The sequence below is a fragment of the Megalopta genalis genome, chromosome 4 (assembly GCF_051020955.1).
Source record: "Megalopta genalis isolate 19385.01 chromosome 4, iyMegGena1_principal, whole genome shotgun sequence".
Lineage (NCBI taxonomy): Eukaryota > Metazoa > Arthropoda > Insecta > Hymenoptera > Halictidae > Megalopta > Megalopta genalis.
Genome location: NC_135016.1, coordinates 19,591,772 through 19,604,287, shown reverse-complemented (window position 1 = coordinate 19,604,287; position 12,516 = coordinate 19,591,772). Strand labels below are relative to the sequence as shown.

The window sequence follows — 12,516 nt, the reverse complement described above, 5'->3', positions numbered from 1 at the left end:
CTGTGTTTAGTAATAGTATTGTCGGTACAGTAATTTCTCCCGGAAATGCCAAATTTTGGGTTGCTGTGAATTTCCCTGTGGTAGTTCTATGCCTATGCGATTTAGGTCTTTCGATGCTAATTCCCAGAAGACAAATGGCCTGTTTTGAGTGTGAGTCAGGTAAGGAAAGATGCCGAGCTACAAGGTACGTGGTAAGTACTAGGTATATGACCGACGAATCGTGGCATGTAGCCTTTGAATTGCCTTCGAATCGAGTCACGTGGCCTCCGAATTGCCTTCGAATCGTGTCACGTGGCCTCCGAATTGCCTTCGAATCGTGGCAAAAAATTAGAAATAAAAAGGTTAAGTCATCGTTTTCATTCTAGCATGTATTCTATGTATTCTATAAAAACGAGCCGCGAGGCTCGAAGAATCGCGACTTAGTATTCTCAGATCTGCCGGTTCCAATTCCGAGAGAAATTACTGTTTTCATCAAAATTATTTCTTCGTATCAGAAAATTCAGTTTTGCTTCAGTATAAATTGCTTTGTCGAACCAGCGGTCGACGCATTAACAAAATTTCTTAACCTACGGAGCAAGAAAGAAACACTGTACGGTAACTTTCAGGTTCCCTTTTTATTGAGAAAATAGCAGCAGCAGTAGCATCATCATCATCATCACCATCGTCGTCTCGGAGCTTTCCGATACATAATCTCGTAAGTATTATCAGCTATTTGGCACCGACGGGTTTCAATACTTTGTCCTCTTTGGTCAGTTTCCTCAGCTTCGACAGAGCGCTCTCTCCATACTTGGCCAGCAGCTCCTGGACGAAATCGTCCTTCAATTTCTTCAGGCATCTGGAATGATACGGCACCGGGGAGAAAAAGCGAACGAATTACGACCGTTGCGTTTGATCCGGTACGACGGAGTCCGAGCACGTTGTGCGGAGTACAATCGTCGGCGTCGCTCAAGGTTGTCCGCCGGTTTTAATTGGGGAAAAACGGGCGAGCCATTTACGGGGAAAGTCGCGTCCGATAGAGCAACTTTATCCTCTGCGATCGGACACTTTCCATCGACCGTACCGCGGTTCTAACGAACGATCATGTTTTTCATACGTTACCTCCTGTAAATGGAGTCGGTTCTGAACTTGCCGATGTCCAGACTAGGCGCGTGGGGTCGGTGGATAATGAACGTATCCGGCAGGACGATGTACCTATATTAAACCTTTCGTTTACGGGATCTGCGGTATAGCGACCGATCGGCTTAGATTATTAAACGCGTCGGCGGCCGTGAAGGATCTCTTACTTGTAATCTAGTATCGTCAAGTGCGTCACGTAGGAAACTTTGTTCCAGCCGAAACCGACGAACCTGGTGTCGTATCTAGGGGCTAATCTCGAGACCACGATGTACGGCTCAAAATCTGGCTCCCAGGAGACCTACGATCACATTAACTTAATCGTTTGCAGCTTAAGGGAGACGATCCGAGCCGGTCCAACGGCGGTACGTACTTCGTACGGCTCCATCGTGTTCCGCCAGTAACTGTAATTAGTAGCGGCGTGGCCTTGCGTCCACACGTGGTAACGAAACGTGTACAGTACACCCCGTTTCAAGAACCTCAGCAGCTCGTCTTTGGTCGCGGGGAACGTGAACCTAGAAAATATACGAGCCGCTGATTCGGTCCGGGCCGTGCAGCACTATGCCACTCGTGCGCGCGATGCACTCTCCGAAATTTCCACAAAGCCGCTCATATTTTTCTCGCGAAGCACACGCCGTACGTTTCTCTCGGTATTATTAATGCAAAACTTTCTTCGTGGTCCGCGAAAAACGGGACCCATTTGCCGATTGAACGAACAGCGAACAGCGTTGGTCCATTTAGAGTAATTGTCTTCTCGCGGTGCTCGCAACAACGTTCGATTGAAATTAATCGTCGAAGCTGGCTAGACAATGGCCCCGAAAAAATATGGTTCCTGGATCAAAATGGGCCCCGAGCACAGCCGTCCGGTTTGCAACAGAATTTTCTCCAAGTACTTCGAATACGATGGTCTCGTGGAAATTTCGACTGCTCCGTGGCTGCTCTTCTGGGTTCCGACGTAAATGGAACAAACTGCTGCATGATAACAGAGTATGGCAAGAAGGTTCATACATTACGTCGACTCTTAATCTTTTAGGTACGGCTGAATTCTGCGCGATGTTATTTCTCTGGACGGCAGAGTCTGATGTGTACTGTACAGAGTCTGATACTGTATATACAGAGTGTCCCAAAAATGTCTCGCAATCCGAAAGTGGCGGGTTCCTCGGGTCATTCGAAGCAACTTTTTCCTTTACAAAAATGTTCTCCGAGGCACCGTTAACGAGTTATTCACGAAAAACAGTGACCAATGAGAGGCGAGCTCGGCTGGCGCGAGGCGATCGAGCCAATGAGCGGAACTGGGCTTCGCGCGCTGGTTGGCTGGGCCGCCTCGCGTCAGCCGTACTCGATTCTTATTGGTCACTGTTTTTCGTTAATAACTCGTTAACGGTGCCTCGGAGAACATTTTTGTAGAGGAAGAAGTTGCTTCAAATGATCCGAGGAACCCGCCATTTCCGGATTGCGAGACATTTTTGGGACACCCTGTAGACTGTTGTAAATCGATGCGAAGACAAAAGAAGTGTGAAACGATGCATATGAAGACGATTATTTGATTCGAACGATGAGCGAGTGAGCTACTAGAGCAAGCCACTATAGTGGCGCGTCATCCAGAGAGATGACATCCGCGAAGCCACTATAGTGACGCGTCGTGCTTAAAAGGTTAAACAAGCAAGCATAAAATAGTGTCGCGTCCCTTACGACAATGGCTTCGAAGTTCTCAAAATATTCCAAGAATGGTCCGGACTTCGTACATGCTCCGGTTCGCGGAACGATTCCGCGCAACAGGGCCCAAAAGGCGGGAGAACGTGACGCGATCGTAAAAATCGATCCTTTATCACGCTACAAAGGTGTGTTCTAGAATCGCGCCGGGAACAATGAGCAAACCTTAACAGGTTCAAACAACCGTTTGTTCCTCGCAGCCGAGCGCAGTCGGCAGTCGGAGCCCACTAGAGACATCTCATGCATTCACGCGAGTATGCATCGCATCAGATCGCCGGGGGTGTACACATTGTGCAGCAGACAACGGATCTGTATGCGTTTACAAGCCGCCCGGCCGGAAATACCTGTAACGTTCGGTCTCGAATGCCGGCACGATCAGCGCTACTTTGTCCGACTCGGTGATATTTAATTTACCGATGTAATTCATGAGGCTCTCGTGGAGCCCGTGCTGCGGCAGAAAATCAACGTCCAGTTGAAAAATGAATGGAGTCGATACGTAGGACATCGCGATATTTCTCAGGTAATTGATCGGGTAGAGGTCCTGGGGGAGAAGACGTTCGTGTAATCGAATATACATGCTCGGCCGTGAGTAAAGCCGAGTGTCCATCTCAGAGTTGAACTCTCGAGAGTCGCTCTGTACAGTAATTTCTCCCTAATTCGCGCTAAGATGGACAATTTGGGAAGAGAAGACACGATTATTCGTGCCTTGCGACTCGTTTTTATAGTTGTCGACAATCGGTAATTATAAAAACGAGCTACAAGGCTTCCAATAATCGTATCTTCTCTTCCCAAATTGTCCATTTTTGTGCGCAGTCTGAGCACAAATTAGGGAGATATTACTATAGTTTCGTATATGCGGGACCCGCCAGGCTCTTTACAACTGTGCCGTGTAGTCTCGTGGCTAGAGTCGTACTAGGACCACTGCCAGATAGCTATTTTGTGAGACTACAAGTTATCTGACAGTGGCCCTAGTTTTACTGAAGTCTCGAGACTACACATACAGCTAAACAAGATGCGGACAGGGTTATTTAATAAGGGCCTGGCGGGTCCCACATATATAAAACTATAGAGCAATTCTCGAGAGCTTTGTTCTCACATGGACACTCGCCTTAACCCTTTCGTTACGAGCGCCGGATATAGTCGGCATCCACACGATGGTTCCCCTTTAACCCTTTGAAGTCTAATTTATTTTCTATTAACTTTCATTATATCTGAAGTCAAGATTTACGTGCATGTAGATGCTAATAACAAGAAATGCTGATTTTATTAGCATAGGCCATCCCTTTTGGACGCTAAGGACTGGGACATATGTGCCCATTGGTTACATATAAACAAATATGTGCATGCAATGCATTCTAAGACTGGTACATTCGTGTATTATGGAAAACCGAGACTCATTTCTCCCAATAGGCGTACGAAATACATGGGTGGGGCACGCATGTCCCGATAGACTCCAAAGGGTTAAGCTTTCAGTGGCCAATATGCACACTTTTCAGTGGCGTTACTCCGACTGAGCTAACTGCCGTAACGAAAGGATTAAAGACGATTCCTTATCGAGCCTTAACTCCCGCCTTGTCGGGCTGATATCGCAGACGCAGTATGCGCACCCCGTCCTTGTAGACCACGTGGTACGCGATGTTCTTCCTCTTGCGCAGCTCGATAGACCCTCTGACGAACTCCAGGAAGTTCTGGACCTCGGCGTCCGTGAGGTACAACGCCACGCTTATGGTTCCTGGCCAGTGCTTCGACAGCTCCTCCAACAACGGTATCCTTTCCACGCTGCACTGGGTCACCAGAGCGACGTCCCTCGGCGCGTACACGTTGTACTCGTACTCGAGAAGGAAAGGATGGGTGCGGTACAGCATGGTCGCGCCTCTGGTGAAATCCTGGCACGGGCTCGACTCGTTGTACTGGAAATCAGAAATTGCTATCCTGCCGGCAACGGAAGTTGTCGAACGAGAAGCGTCTCGCGCGCGCGCGCTCAGGAGTTCTCGGATCGATCTCGCGTTCGAAAGTCGAAGAACGCTCGACGATCGAGATTCCCGGACCGTGCTCGACCTGGGACTGGACCAGACTTACTTGGGACGCGGTCTCGTCGTGTTTATCGCAACCGAACAACCGTCTACGAAGCAGATTCCCGTCCATCTCGAGGAAGACCCTGTGCAACTTGCGAAACTCGTTGATGTGCTTATTATACACGTCCTGTTTCCGCGGCGAATTCCAATGCACGATCTAAAAGTAGCCCGGTGATGGAGAACAGATGCATTTTGGGGATTCATTCTGCGAATGAATCGGTCGTCCGATAAGCTATGGGCCAGGATAGGATAGGATTCTTGATCTCATCGATTCGGCATCGACGACGACGGAAGATTATTTTCTTCATTTTCTGTGGAACCTGATCTTCTTTCGTCTCGCTTCGCACTGATTACGATCTTTGTACTGTGATCTACGATCGAGATCTATCGACTGAAGCTTTAGCATTTTGATTTCTACGTGGTTAGAAATTATGATCAAAGGCACCGGTAAATGTTCTATGGTAAATTTTCAGTAATTAACGCTCAGATTATGTACACGAAAATGGGCTATTTGTGAAGAGGAAATACGATTATTAGAGCACAGAGCTCCGTTTTTATAGTTGTCGACAAAAATATTGTAGAATATGCTGTAAAGATAGTTTCAGACTTTTTAAGCATCGTTCAATTACATCTGTTTTTGCATAAACTGTGTACGGAATTAGCATGATTAATCATTCTGTTTATAGAATTTTGAGATCCATTTGTCGTGCGGTGATTTATACATAAAAAATATGTGCATAAAATGTGATTTCTTAAATATATCTCTTAGATTATTTTTACCAACTTTTCTGTGAAATATTGTCGTATTTTTTTTTTACCGTTCCTCTATAAATCGTTGCATTAATTCATCAGGATTTTTCGATGGCGATCGACAAATACATTTTGTTTCATTTCTGTCGACAGGTGTTCAGTTGGATCCACAGTAAATTCTCCCTAATTGACGCTCAGCTTGCAAACAAAAGATCGTATCTCCTCTTCCCAAATGGTCCATTTTTGTTTCCAAGCTGAGGAACAATTGGAGAGAATTTACCGTACCATGAAATCCTATCTGCAAACTAAGCGAATTTGTAGGCTCGGCTTTCTAAAATTGACGTCATAAATCTCAGCACGAATGAGGGAGAATTTTCTGTATTTGAAACAGCTGCAACGAGGACGTAATAACTAGACTGCGGATCTTTATGCGAAATAAAAATTGTCTGCATCAGTTGCAGGACGCAGGATCCAAACACTAGTTTTTTTTTTCTTTCGTTAATAATTTTAGTAAGATCAAGTCGATGCATCGACACTCTTAGTTTCTTTTAATCGTCGCACTATTTTAAATTGTCCTACTCAATTTTACCATAATTGCATAAAGATCCGCAGTCTAGTAACAACTAATTACAGTAAATTCTTCCTAATTTTTCTTCAACTTTGTGAACAAAAATGGACAATTTGGGAAGAGGAGGTACGATTGTTCGAGCATTGCACCTCGTTCTTATAATTTTATTAAGAATTTTATAAAAGTGAACCGCGAGGCTCGAATGATCGTATCTCCTCTCCGCAAATTGTCCAGACTGGACAATTATTATTTATTAACTGTTACAGACTGAAGAAAAAGTGGGGAGAATTTGCTGCAATTCTCTAATTTTTGTTTCAAAGATCACTCGCGTTTGGAGCATCAAATCCACAAGAATCAAATCACATAATCTAGCGATGAAATGTTCTAAAGACGTCTGAAATCCTGAACGTTCTAAAAATTGATAATTCGTTAACGCGTAAAGAAAGTAGAGCAATCCTCGTGATCAATTTCACGTAGAGAACAATGATGGAGAAAAACGACGAAGCGAAACAAATTGATTATCGGACGACCGAGCACCGCGCGCGATTTCGTTCGAACACCACGTACACTTATCTGACTAGTGTCGCGGTAACAAAGATCGCTGATCGTGTGATCGCTCAACTGGACGTTCCAGGTGCACTCTATTTCGTGTATAATGGAAGGATGCTCCCTGATAACAGCATTTATTACATCTTGATCGGCTAAACTAGTTTCCGGTATGCGGGCGAGCACGCGCTTGGTAACCGTTTCCCAGAGGGTCATAAATTTTCTGTTACGGAGTTGCTGCAACTGCATTAGCATCACGCCGGTGTTGTACCCTCTGCCAAGGGCTGGCCATGGCCGTTGACCGTAAGACAGCGCCTTTATGTACCAATGACTCTGATTCTCCGTTAAACCTAGCGCCTGATCGTTCGTGAACTTCCCGAACGTCCGCCAAAGCAAACTAACGTCGTTTAGGACGGTCACGTCCGTGTCGAATACCAACACCTTGTCCTCCCGCATCGCGTCCGGCAGGATTAACTTCAGGAGACCGTACACGCCGGAGTAATGCTTGTTCGGAATCCAGGACACCTTTGGCACCCATCGCTCGGCGTTGTAGTACGTCAGATTCACTGGAACACAGCCGGAGAAAAATTGTGCCGACGCCCGTAGAACTCGCGGCGTTATTGGCTCCCGACCGTTCCTTAGCGAACCCGACGCGCTCGAAAATAGCTTAATTGGTGTAATTTAGTTCAGTCGGTTAATCGTCGGAACCGGGTCACCGACGGCTAAATGTTTTTTCTGCCGTCGCCGTCGGCGAATAGGCCAATGCGACCGGGACAATGTATGTAATTCGAGCAGCGAGGAGATCGATGGAATGTAGCGATCGGATCGATACCGATGCCGTTGGTGATATTCGATCGATTCGATGCCGAAGTACTCGATAGGAAGTATCGATACCTGTTTGATACCTTGCGAAAGCGTCGATACCCGTTTGATACCTCTATGTAAGTATCGATACTCGTTTGATAGCTATATGTAAGTATCGATACTCGTTTGATACCTATATGTGAGTATCGATACCTGTTTGATACATTATTTCACTCAATCCCAGTTCGTCACACTCATCATGGAAACTGAGAACAAATGAACGAGACAAAACGAAAGATTTGTAACGTTACAACGGGACGAGACAAAATTGTATTTAATTCGAGTTAGATATTTATTTAAAAGAACCGCTTTTAGATCGCAAACTAGATCCATTGATCTATTGGAAGGATAATGTAAAAAAAAAGAAACAGCAAAATGTCTGCATTTGCCAGGAAATATTTTTGTATAATGGCAACTTCAGTGCCGGCAGAACGCGAGTTCTATAGAACTGGAGAATTGATTTGTAAAAAAGAGAAATAGACTAAGAAACAATACAGTTAATAAAATATTATTTCTTAGTAGTTGTAATAATATCTAGTTTATATATCTTCGTTTAATAATAAATAAATTGAAATTAATAAATATGTCATGTGTTATTGAATACGGCTATCTCAATGATTTAAATATTTCTCATACAGAAATACGGTTTTATGGTAAATATAAAGCAAAATTTTAGTATAGTAGGATATCCTTTATTGGAATGTGCGTTTTCAGACTATCTATTTTCTGAATATTCTTTCTAGTAAAAAAACTCTTCCGATCATCTGAATAATATATTCCCAATTAGAACTTATATGTACGCTTAGTTAAGCGGTTCTAATTCGATAAAAATTGTAATCTGCATTATCTGTATAGTTTAAAGATGAAAATGACAACTTTAGTTAAATATTATTACTATTATTATTTTAATGATTTTTAATTTCAGAGAAAAATATCAATATTTCAGTGAATATTCAAACGGGTATTAAAATTATCATAGATTTTTTTAAACAAGTATCGATACCTTTGTAAGGTACCAAACAGTACGGTATGGTACCAGTACGCATCGATTCGATATCGATTCGATCGCTAATGCAAAGAAGAATCGAATCGATTCGCGGTTAAGGAACGGAGGAGAATAATAACGGCGGCGACGACTACAGTTTACTAACCATTAGGCAAGTCCCACGTTTGGAACAGGGTCGCCAACGTTCTCTTCGCAATCTCATCGACGAGCAAATGAAAGTGCAACGGTTTAGTGCGGTAGAATAAAACCGATTTTACTACCGTCACAAGAGCGAACGTCGAGTTGTAGCCGGCGCATACCATCGCGATGTGCACGGTTTCGCATTTCCCCTTGAAAGAAAAAGAATCGACTGTTCACCGTCGTTCAGTGATCTCTCGTTTCCCGATAGATCGCTGATCCCTAGGTAAGTTCGCGTCCAAACCTAAGTCTCTTAATCGCGCGTTCATCGTCGACCCCACGATTAACCTTTTAGGTACGGCTGAATTCTGCGCGAGGCTATTTCTCTGGACGGCAGAGTCTGATACTGTATATTCTGTCTATATATACAGGGTGTCCCAAAAATGTCTCGCAATCCGAAAGTGGCGGGTTCATCGGGCCATTTGAAACAACTTTTTCCTTTACAAAAATTTTCTCCGAGGCACCGTTAACGAGTTATTAACGAAAAACAGTGACCAATGAGAGGCGAGCTTAGCTGGCGCGAGGCGATCGAGCCAATGAGCGGAACTGGGCTTCGCGCGCTGGTTGGCTGGGCCGCCTCGCGTCAGCCGTACTCGATTCTTATTGGTCACTGTTTTTCGTTAATAACTCGTTAACGGTGCCTCGGAGAACATTTTTGTAAAGGAAGAAGCTGCTTCAAATGATCCGAGGAACCCGCCATTTCCGGATTGCGAGACATTTTTGGGGCACCCTGTTGACTGTTGTAAATCGATGTGAAGACAAAAGAAGTGTGAAACAATGCATACGAAGACGATTATTTGATTCGAACGATGGGCGAGTGAGCTACTAGAGCAAGCCACTATAATGGCGCGTCGTGCGTAAAAGGTTAAGCATCGATCTGTCCGGATTGTTGAAAGATGTTTACCTCGATTTGATTATTTTCTATGCGAAACTTTTGCAAGCTGGGCTCCTCGACGCGTAATCTCATTCTGTCGTCCACGGACACCGAGCCGCCGCCGGACTTCGCAACACGCTTGAAGGAACCAATCTCGGCGGAAGGCACTACAATAATAAACTTTGAGAATCCTCGGAAAGGTCGTCCGACAATGTCCAAACAATGTCGAAATGTATTACCGTTCAACAATAAATACAAGTAAAATACCACTGACGGTACTAACACGCCCAATAAACATCCTAGCCATGATCGAGCCATTGCAATATGGAAGACATATTTCCCGACTCGTAGAATGATTGACGTGTGAACTCTATCGATTAGGTGCCGAGATCTACAATTAGAAATCAGTTAATTATTTGTCGAAATTCCTGGGATAAATCGAAAACCGTCACGGATCGCCGTTCTTATTATGTATAATCATGCAACAATTCGCATATCTCGATATTAATATGTAGTAATTGAACCGTACATGCATCTCTCGGTTCTTAAAATTGAACCTGCGAATGTCAACTGAAAATACAAATTTATTCGTGTCATAAAAGATTTCGATCTAGAGTTCTTGAAAATCGCAAGAAATCTTCCTTCTCAACTATTTCCATAATATAATAGAACCTTTCATATACAAATTAATTAAAACAAATTTATTAATACAAATTAATACAATAAGTATCACGATTTGATAATTATCTATTTTAATAGATAGCATTGTATGTTTAGTATATTTCGTGTAATAAGTATCTATAATAAAATATGCTGCTTTCTCAAATGTTAAGATGGATATTTATTTACCATTCTCTCTATTTTGGTGTAAAAAATACGTATTGAAACAGTACTTGGTTATTAAATGATTTCCGTCGATTTAATTCATATCATCAATAAGTGGAGCTGTCTGCCTATTACTGCCTATTTCTGCTTATTACTGCCTATTAAAAAATATTATAATCGAAGCTTTTCGACTGTCATCCCCATTTCCCTTACAACGAACAAACCACCCCATCTTTGTTACTACAGCCGCGACGACATCAGCGAATGATCTACACACGGTAGAACAAGAGTATCGTCACCTGATACATGTGCCAATGCGATGCACGTAGTAACGAAAACAAACGAGTGATTTATTCACTTTATTTATTCATCCGTAACTATCGATCCGTCAGAAAATCTACAAAAATTTACCACACGATCATCGATCGTCGACGAACACGTACCTCTGGTATAGTGACTTTTATTCGCCGACTGTCATCCAATTAAATCCATTGCTCCGAATTGCTTCGATTCCAAATGTCGCACGTGAATTTTCACTATAGAATCTACTCTGAGTGTCGGCAGTCGTTCACGTTTATAATGGAACGTGTAGGATATTTACCTTTGGTAACGTTCGTAGATTCGCGTAATCACGGTTACCGAGTAACGTCCGAACGGCACGCATCCTAAACACTCGAAGCAGGAAGTCTAACATAAATAGTTTAATCACTGGATAACGTGCTGGTAGAATTACCACTCGGTACGAGGCGACGAGACAAAACGCTTTGTATCGGTCGGTAAGTCGTGACGTAGTTACCGATTCTCGCCACCAGAGGGTCGCGTCCATTCGATCATAGAAACCGATGGAATCACAGAAGAGGAATAGGATGATGCGAAACATGTAATTCTATTATGGCAATGACGCATATTCTTAGGTCCATGGTCTAGGCCATCTGTGTACCTACAGTAGTGACTCATCGTAGTAAGCCAACGCGGAGGCAACCGGCTTGGAATTATGAACCGTGCAGAGAAACTGCTTCTCCTCTGATTGGTTGACGCTTCACGGTTAAACTGCTACTGCTGCCCTCACAGTTTTAGACAAAGAGAGGAAGTGGTGAGCGAGCGAGAGAGCATGGCAACAGCGCAACCACGAGCGAAACAAGTCGCACCGGCGACCAATGTAGCTTGTCTCAATTTACCATGCTTGCGATCTCACGCTATTCGCGCATCAATTTGCTTGGAGCTCCGTTCAAAACACTAGGCGCGACATTCAACTTGTACTTTTCGGCCCGTACCAGGCGTAAGATCTTAATTTCTCGTCCGCGTGGGCACACACATAGAGCCCGCTGATTTCGTTCTGTCTCTCTCGATCATCTTCGTTCTCCTTCTAAAGCAACTGCGCGGGCTTGGATGCGCGTTAAAATGATTGAGATAAAAATGCTTGCTATGGTGAAGCAGAATTGCTTACTATGGGGACTTACTATTGCTTACCATGACTGATCTAACATGGATCTGAAGGGGTGACCATAAATTGGACTTTAAGACGCGGGATGTGAAGCGAATGCGAGGACAGGCGTTGGATACGTCGGCCATATTGATAGGAGCAGACAGTACTTACTACTGTTGTCAAATTAGGATTGTACGTACAGTCTAAGCCACGGTGTAAGACAGTGTAAGAAATGGTCTAAGCTCACAAAGATAGGTCTGTTCGGATTCTGTTTCAATTGGCAGAGAGGAGACCTCGCGAATAGGATTCGAATCCATCGGCCAATGAATTGCCGAGGTTATTTTATTATTATATAGTCTATGACAGGGGAGAACAACTCTATAAGCAATGTTTGAAGCATCGTTTTAGCTGCCACCTATGCGTATTACAAATTTGTAGGAACTAAAATTCAATATGGCTGCACATCCGTATCCGATAGAGCATGTGCCCCGATGTTTCCCCTATATCAGAATATATTAAGTACATTTTTCGAAATTATGTTATGTACACCATTATGTTGCTTGTTTCAGTTTGTACGAT

General features: G+C 43.8%; 1 protein-coding gene across 3 annotated transcripts; it reads right to left on the bottom strand.

The window, feature by feature from the left end:
* Positions 1 to 595: 595 nt before the first annotated feature.
* LOC117219016 (xylosyl- and glucuronyltransferase LARGE1) lies at positions 596 to 12,099 on the bottom strand. 3 transcript variants are annotated; one of them, XM_033467845.2, is made up of 12 exons: positions 11,982 to 12,099; positions 9,926 to 10,077; positions 9,717 to 9,853; positions 8,781 to 8,964; positions 6,787 to 7,331; positions 4,906 to 5,058; positions 4,434 to 4,736; positions 3,171 to 3,367; positions 1,487 to 1,628; positions 1,284 to 1,414; positions 1,099 to 1,191; positions 596 to 835 (listed from the first exon to the last, which is right to left on the bottom strand). In XM_033467845.2, exons 2-12 carry the CDS (start codon positions 10,002 to 10,004, stop codon positions 709 to 711), a joined length of 2,091 nt encoding a protein of 696 aa, XP_033323736.1. In that variant the 5' UTR covers positions 10,005 to 10,077; positions 11,982 to 12,099; the 3' UTR covers positions 596 to 708. The 3 variants fall into 3 exon arrangements, with proteins under 3 accessions (XP_033323736.1, XP_033323735.1, XP_033323734.1); XM_033467844.2 differs by lacking the exon at positions 11,982 to 12,099 and adding an exon at positions 11,113 to 11,351; XM_033467843.2 differs by lacking the exon at positions 11,982 to 12,099 and adding an exon at positions 10,955 to 11,348.
* Positions 12,100 to 12,516: the final 417 nt, after the last annotated feature.